The sequence below is a fragment of the Acanthopagrus latus genome, chromosome 22 (genome assembly GCF_904848185.1).
Source record: "Acanthopagrus latus isolate v.2019 chromosome 22, fAcaLat1.1, whole genome shotgun sequence".
NCBI lineage: Eukaryota > Metazoa > Chordata > Actinopteri > Spariformes > Sparidae > Acanthopagrus > Acanthopagrus latus.
This window is the reverse complement of record NC_051060.1, coordinates 5,820,722-5,829,457: the sequence shown is the minus strand read 5'-3', so window position 1 is coordinate 5,829,457 and position 8,736 is coordinate 5,820,722. Positions and strand designations below refer to the sequence as shown.

The 8,736-nt window shown below is 40.1% G+C and overlaps 1 protein-coding gene across 3 annotated transcripts in view; it reads left to right on the top strand.

Annotated features, from left to right (window-relative positions):
* Nucleotides 1-280: 280 nt before the first annotated feature.
* LOC119012638 (serine/threonine-protein kinase D3-like) overlaps nucleotides 281-8,736 on the top strand; it is a 41,022-nt gene continuing 32,566 nt past the window's right edge. Inside the window, exons 1-2 of one of the 3 annotated variants that reach the window (XM_037086631.1) lie at nucleotides 281-457; nucleotides 5,560-6,193. In XM_037086631.1, the coding sequence (XP_036942526.1) occupies nucleotides 5,897-6,193 (297 nt within the window). In that variant the 5' untranslated portion in view covers nucleotides 281-457; nucleotides 5,560-5,896. Of the gene's footprint in view, nucleotides 458-880; nucleotides 1,449-5,559; nucleotides 6,194-8,736 lie in introns of those variants that run through there. The other 2 variants (XM_037086630.1, XM_037086632.1) reach the window with 2 other exon arrangements.

Here is an 8,736-nt window from a genome sequence, read left to right as displayed (position 1 = left end):
TGTTTTTTTTTTTACAGTAACACAATAGCACTCTCCATTAAATGGGCACATTTAGCAAGGTTGCTTCTTTTTTTCCTTTTCTTTTCTTTTCTTATTTTCAAAACGGTATGCGGCTTTAGGTCACCTGAACGGCTCTTTTTGTAATGCAGTGTATTCATCAGTAGATGGCGCCACAGATTCAACTGATGATTAATTTTAATGGAAAGGACCAGATAATGGTTGTCTAGAGCTGAAAAGAGCAATCACTCTGAGGTACATTTGAGGGAGGTTTATTTGCTTTTGTATTCACTAAGTAGAAATATCCTGTAAATGCCCTGTGCTGTTCAATAGGATTTTTTACATTGCCTCACAGTACTATTGGAATTTTTTGCTTTTTTATTTCTTCCAGAGGTAGATAACTAGTAAGTGTTAGTAAACCCCAACTAGTGACTCATACTTATTCATTGGAGTTACAGAGGTAAGCATTTAGTTAGCTTAGCATCAACATGAGTTTACTTGTGTTTACTTGTGTTCAACTAAGTAGAAACTAACTCGTTACATTTACTAAAAAACAAATGTTTCTTAGATACTTGAAGACTCGTGAAAAAACATATAGGAATTTACACCTAACAGTGTTTAAAAATAAATATTTTCATACAGTAAAGGGAGCCATTTCATTTAACATTATGGTTAGCCTATGGTCTATATATGGGATTAGGGAGATTAAGAAAAAGTCTTATTATGGTGTCATCATTGACTGGGTGTACTCATTTCTCCCCAAATTGGCATAAAAGTTAAACTATTCAGGAAATACGTTTAAACAAACAAACAAACAAATAAATAAACAAAAAGTAATGAGTGAGATAATTATCTTTAAAAGCTAACTGTGTTGGGGCTAGTGTGAGCTAAGCGTTAGCATTAGCTGTGGCTTTGGCACAACCGAATCGATGCTTGCTAAAACTAAAACGTTTGCCCGTGTCACTTGACTTTTGATTACTTTTCACAATATTTAATATTTTTATGATCCCTGAGTCAATATTTAAATACATTTTGCAAAGTCACAGCGGTGGCCGTTTTTCAAATCGGGTTGTTCTAGCTACGTGGTTGTCCAGACGCTTGAAATTCCGTCAGAGTGAGACCTCCTGCCCGTCGCTGCTCCTCCTCCCGGTGCTGTAGTTTGTGTGAGATCGTCGCAGTGATAATCAGATCCGCATGAAGCTTGAGCTGCTCGGTCGAAACGCTGCCCGTCAGAGAAGTTTGGAGAGAAACGAGACGACAAAAAAGTCGAACTGTTTCACGCAGCAGCTGTACTTCTCTCCCCGGGACCTGGAGGACCGAGGACGGCGCACCAACCGGGACTGTGCTCGTTAAATCCCGCCGTTTAACGGTCCGAGCCGCTGCTGGATGAGTTTAACGGACACTTTTCTCCTGACGCTCAGTTTCTGCACCGATGGAAGAGGAAACCCGAGGTAACGATGCTTTTAACTTCACTTTCTGTATGTGTGGATGAACAACCTGCCTGCTGCTTCAAGGGGAACTTAAAACAGTCAATTATACGCACGTATTGTTTTATCTACTGCCGAAAACGATGCGGGAATCCAGATGTGATCAGGTAGAGATAAGGTACATGTGAAAATCAAGTGATCGATAACTTGTATTAATCCATGCTGGTATCCAATTTGTTTTGCTGTTGCCCCCCTCAGCGAACACAGGGAATTAACCTGCTGAAACGCGACTTTGACAATCCTATAAAGTATAACGTTTACAGTAGTTTTTTTTTTTAAGGAAGCAGGGTAAAAGTTAGATTTAGGGTCTTCGTAATGAGTCACATGGGGTTTTAATTGTGTCATCACAGTTACATTCTCAATTTACCACGATCAACAGACGATAACTTCCTACTATACTAAATGAATCCCCTTAGAATTGTCTAGGTACGCTCAGATTTGCTGCAGTATGTTTGATGCATAACATAACATAACATGGCCTTCCTCCCTGTTCTTATCTGTGTAAATGATCCATTCACAAAAATTAGCTTAAAAATATCAGAAGATATGTTCTCACTGCTCTATTTGTTTGGTAATTTGGTTGACCTGAGCTTTTAATTTGCATTCAGAAGGTGTTTCACAAATCAGAATGTTTTTATTTTTTACAGCATTAATGCCCTCTGTACACTATATGATATTTGCTGAAATGATAGTATGCAGTGATGTTCTATAGGTATAGACCTGATAGCCAAAGTTGAATTATCCAGAAAGATCAATAGCACACGACTGATGCTAGATTTTTGACCCATGCCATTATTGATCCCTGAGGTCAGTGTCTGTGAACCTCTGCCGTCATGCGAACCTGTTAGCTGGGGCAAGGTTTGTGTTTGAGTTTAATTCATTCAAAGGAAAAGGCCAAGAAGTCTGTAGTAGCCTTTAAACTCCAGGTTCATCACCATTCAGCATCATGTGTTTCATAAAAACATAGTTTGGGGGTATTTTGATATTAATCTTTAGGCTAAAGTCACCTTCGTTGTCAGTTCTGCCATACGTGCAGGACACACCAAGGAGTGAAATCTTGTTCCCTTTGACCCATGGTATGAAAATAAAAAGATAAAGCACAGGCAAGGACCGAGACCAAAACTGATTTTTGAAATAATAATGTAACGTCTTTTTTTCCCAGAGTATTGCATACACTCATGACATTAATAGTTTTTTGCTGATTACAGAAAGTAATTAAAGTACCTGCGTAATACAATATATGTTGTTTTTAACCATCATTACCTCAGTACTCTTCTTTTTGTTTTTTGTATGTCTGTTTGCCATATTCATTTATTAATTTAGTGTAACAGTGATTTTTTTCATCAATTGTGTCTGCACATTCTTTTACGTCTATCATTATTCTAAATAAATACTTGTACATTTTTCCCATCAAAAAGTCAGCTTTACCTAGAATGAATGTTTCAAGGTGATTAGGTATCTAAATGTGGAGTATTACCTCCATTGTTTTATGCACCTTTGACCAGATGTGTTTCAACCCAGGGCATTCTCAGAATATATGCCTGTGGTTTGCATCCCGACCTCCACAGCCTCTCCAGCGATTAGTGTCTTCACCTGTGTATTGAATTCTTAGCTTTGGCGTTATGTTAAAACTTCCTTAAACATTTCCATGCAAACTCCCTCTATATGTGTGAGCAAGGACATTTCAATTGTAGTTCACAGTAGCTGTGCCATTCCTTCTTTGTTATCTCAGTCTCTCTCTTTTTCCCATTTATTTTTGATAGAGTCTGTGGACCACATGTTTTGGGTTTTTTTTGTCAGGAAACCTTTATACATTCTGAAAATAGTACCTTTGTTATATTCACATGTCTTATACATGCTTAGAATGTCTTTCAACACTGGATCTTCCAAATCTATTGGATATTTTGTATCACATTTATTAAAGTATATATGTAGTTTTAAATATCTATAAAAAAAATCTTGTTGTGCTAGAGAAAAATCTCTTCTTGGAGTTTGAGAGTCCCTTAATTGCCCCTCGTGTGTTTTCTGAGGTCTGGTTGATCATGTTTAAAGTCAGGGTCATGTTCACTTCATCCAATTATCCATAATTTATACAGCCATTTATATTCTGCCTTGATTGTATTCCAGATTTTGAGTTGAAACCTAAACCATGATTTTTTTCTGCTTATTTAGTATTTGACCCAACTCCTTATTGCCTACAACTGCCTAAAATGGTGAATCCTTGATTAAGGTCTTTTCAGTGTCCTTCTTTTTTGCATCATAATCTTGATTACATATATTTTAATAGAGGCCTGATTTGGGTTAAGTAACAGCAATCCCACCTTCTTTTTTGGTGAGTTGCAATGTTCTGAATCACACTGTAGATTTTATTCAATAAATTGCTGTAGGAAGGATATTCATCTTAATAGACATAATTATATTGCAGCTCGTTCCCAACTCAGATGAAACCGGTCTTCAAGTTCTCTCGGAGGAACGTAATTTGATTTCAGAATTTGTGTTTTTGGATGTTTAGTTCATATCCCACACATTTACCAAATGATTCCAGTAATTTGAATTTGATTAGCTCAGAAGAGATTTACAGAGTTCATTTAAATACACCAAAACATAGTTTGCATCTTGTCGTCAGCATTATTTATGTAAATTCTTTTGGTGCTATCTGTTTGTCTGATCCAAATGGGCCAATGGCTCGATATGAAGAACAAAAAGAAGTGATGACATACCAGCCCTGTTTAACATCTCGTTTTAATTCAGTTGTTTTTTTTAATACACACGCTCTTGTCCGTTTTCTATGATTTGTGCATTTAGATTATTATATAGAGAGCTGATTCCTGTAAGCCAATAATGAAAACCAGCTTTCTAAAGACCCCTATACAAAAACTTCCAGTGCATCCAAAGTAACCAGTAGAATGTGCTCATTTTGTTCTTGAATATTGCTATATATGTTTGCAGATAGTGTATAATATTGTATAGTGTATTTCAATATTGTAATGATTGTCTCTGTGAAATAAGTCCTGTCTGATCTGTATGGATGAGCAGGGGAAGGACCTCTTCGACTCTTCTTGCAAGAACTGATGAGTGTAATTTATAACCAACGTTGCAAACTGAAATTGGTCTCAATGAACCGCAGTCTAATGTATCTTTCCCCTCTCTGGGTATAACTGATATAGTGGCCTCTGTCCATGTTGGAGGAACGTTACTTTCTTTGGCTTAGTTTTAATGTGGACACGAGGGTTTTATACCATTCAGAACAAAGTCCGTCTGGTCCTGGTGAATTGTTCGTTGTCTGGCCTAGAAATCGCTATATTCAATTCTTCTTCTGTGATCTCTGCCATCAGTTGATTGTAGTCGTTGGTTCCCTGATTGTATAAATGATGTTGTTCTTGGAGTTTAACTATTTGGCACATTTGGGAACATGGCAGGGTTGCCACCTGCCAGTAGCTCATGAATGTACCAGCAAAAAAGATCAACCACTGCAACTGAATGTCATCTTATTTGTCAACAGGCCAATAGCAGCCAACAAGGAGAGTAGCTGCCAGTACCGATGTTCAGCTGATATATTGCCTTTATCCTTTTTCATAGGATGCTTTTCGTTTTATGCTTCACAACATGTCACTGGTGACATTTTGTGTCAGTGAAGTTGTGTGTGTGATAATATTCTGATCTTCATATAACACTAACCCTAAATAAAGTAAACTATAGAGTTGTGAACTTATATTATCCCAAATGTTTCAACAATGCTCAAACTCTTTGCAATCTAATTTTATTCAAGGTAACAGTGCATTTTAGTGGTAACTTCCAGGAAAGGGTGAGAAAGGAAGTCAGCGGACGAGACCAAACCTAAACGTGAATAAAACTTTAAAACATTACTTTGTGTGTGAGCATTTTTGCCCAAGTCACGTAGATAGATTTACATCTACTACTTAATGTCTTTTGATTTGTTTTGATTGAGAGACCCCTAGTGGCAAAACTTTGAGAAGTTACTGTTGAACATTTCTAATACAGTTGTAATATATAGAAAAGGAGAGAGAAACTTTTTGGAATACTTCTTTACCATGCTGTCTTTGATTCTCAACAGATGCCTGTGGTGAAAACAGTTAGCAGAAACCACAGACCTGCAGAGTGTTTTTCTGCTCGCAACACGATCAACAGCATCACCCAGCAGGAGGCCTGACGATTGAACTCTGTGACTCTTTAAAGTTAAACTTCGGCGGAGCTGTAACTTCATGTATTTTCTCGGTTAGCCTCTACTTGGAAATGCTCAGGAGTGAGAGGAAACCTTTCTCACAGGATTTAAGCGGTGAGAAATGTGAACCGGGACAGAAAACACTCGGCTGACGAACGAACTTGTGCAGTCGGACATAATCTTTTGGATGTCGTTTCTCCCGCCCGCACGACATCACAGATAACAGACGATGTCCGCCGACAACAGCCCGCCGCCACCGCCGGCCTCCCCCCGGTCTTTCTCCGCCCTCCCTCATCACGCAGCCCCACCCACGCCGTCGCCGTCCCCCAGCCCGCCTGCCACGCTCTGCAGCCGGCTGTCCAATGGCAGCCAGACAGCCCCCAGCCGCACAAACTCGAGAGGCTCCATCCATGGCGTCTCCTTCCTGCTTCAGATTGGACTCACAAGGGAGACGGTCACCCTCGACCCCGGGGACCATTCGCTGTCGGCTGTCAGGGAGCTCGTCTGCTCCATTGTGGACCAGAAGGTAAATATAACTTTTTTTATTCTATTATTTATTCTGTTATCAAACCAACCAGTCTTTACAATCAGTCGCAGAGTTTTGTTGTAATCTGCTGCTTCTCAGACTTCTCACGTAGCTCAGGCATCTGTTCTCGACTCCACGTTATCTCTCACCATCTACTGGTTTAACCTGCTGCACCACCTGTCTCTACTGCACCACATGCATTTCCCAGCCCTCCACACACACACACACACGCACACACACACACGCACACACGCGCACCCACACATACACACACACGCACGTGCGTGTACACTTTGCAGGAAACCAAATGAATTCAACTGTTTTGCAGGGCATGACGACAGAGAGAGGAAGCCCAGACGATGCTATCATCTCATCTCCTCCCAATAACTCTTACTTTTAAGTTCTTACTTTTACAACCCTTCAGTAATTTATTGATTGATGAGTTGATTGATGGGAATGTTGGGAATGTCTGTCGAGATGTTTGGCTCCGAACCAAATTGCATGGCAGATTTGTTGTCAGATACTTTCACTTGTTGTCTCCTGTCACCGGCTGAGGAAAGGTCTGTTCACAGGGAATGTCACTTCCTGGTTGGTGTTGCTTTGTCAGCGCTCTTCACTTCCTGTTTCACAGCTGTGTGTTCTGTTGGAGGAGCAGCAGGGTGGTCCGTTTGTTTCTAAGTGCTGCTCCGTGTTTCTCAGATGAATGTGTCTGACCGAGGAACCTGGTAGGGTGATGTCAGAGGTTGCAAACGTGTCTCACAAAACCATAAATTATTTATTTTAGAAATTCACATGAAGAGGTGCTTCAGAAGAGGTGAAATGATCTACCGAAAGCTGAACTTTGTGAGGACGAGGTTAACTGACTGCAGAATGTTGTGTTTTTTCTTTCTGTTCAGTTGCAGGTGTGGTAGCTGGTCATGAATGTAATGAACGATGACATGATGTGATATCAGCATTTTTGATTGGCTGCTGCATCATGTTATCTGTAAATGTTCATCTCAATTATGGCTGCAGCTAAATATGACTCTCATTAGTGATAAAACTGACCAGTATATTCAGTATTAAAATGAACATGATCAGCTTATCTCTTTTGATAGATCATCAGAATAGTTGTCCAGGGGCGCCCCGCTGGCCTGCACACATTTCTCCAGCCAGAACCAGGCCTGGGCAAGGTTATCTCTTCTCAATATGTCATCACATTGTAACACAGTTGCGGCACAATGCAGAACAACCTAGAGAACATGACTAACTCAACTTGTGACTTATTCTGCTTTGTTTTGGTCATAGATGGCCCTCTCACATTCCTGAGTTTCTTGATTGTGCAAGGCGGTGTGATACACATGATTATACTTCATTTACACTTTGCACACCCGTGCTTGTGCTTGTTCATGAGCAAGCGTACTGTGCCGAAGCACTTCTCTTCCGACCGTGCCAGGGCTCTTGAGCATGGTATGGAGCGCTCACACTAGTCAAACAAACAGGACTTTGGGGGTCAAACACTCTTGGGCACTGTGTCTGTGCCTAGTGTGACAAGTCATCAGTATTTGGTGAAGGTTCTGGTTATCAGGCCATGGTAATGCTAAGATCTATATTGTATGCAACTGGACGACTTTATATCCTGGAAGTAACTAGGAAATAAAGCTGCTAAATATTTCACTTTGAAATGTCGAGGAGAAGAAGCAGCAAGTGAAGCTCAAGTGCCTGAAACTTGTACATGAGCACAGTACTTGAGTAGATGTACTCTTTACAATTGTACAGAAAGGGGGGAAAAAAGAAAAGGAATAAATGAAAAGAGAAAAACATCCTAAATTAAAACAAAAATAAGTCAAGAAAAACATGCACAAACACAAATTAAAACAAAAACAAAGTGTTGCAGAACATTTGAATATCACAGCTTCTTTCTAGTTTTAAAACTTGCAGCAGGAACCTTCAGTGGGCAACATGGTGGAACTACAAAATGACATCATCACTGGAATGTTCTTGTTCCTGCTTTTGTGTCCACATCATGGAGCTGTGAGCTGTTACTGTGGGTGGATGGAAGCTACAGGTCTGATTTACTGCCGCTAACGTCACCTCGCCGCTGCTGTCAGTGTTTGTGTGTGTATGTGTTTAGTGGGGTCGGGGCAGTGGTAAGGAAGTGGGGAAGTTCCCCTCCCTTGTAGGTCACCACATTGACCACCCCCACCGTACAAACACACAGTCCCATCCTGAATTGTGTAATGAAACTTTTTACTCAACCTTTTCTATCAGTATTGACTCAGTATGTTATATGAAAGTGGAACTGACGAACCTACAGAGAGTTTTCACGAACTCTGCAGCTCTGCTGAAATTTTTTGCCTATTTCAGCTCATTGTTTTGATTAAATGGCATATTTACCAGCAGCGGCAGGCAGCTATTTACTCTGTGCACCACCTGCATGCCACCAGACAGCAAAAAGTTAGGGGATTATAAATGAGTTTACCAGATGGCTAAGAAAGTAAAAGAAAAACATGAAGCAGTTCAAGAGCTAGACACATTTCATTTTCAATCCAGAGCAAAAAGAG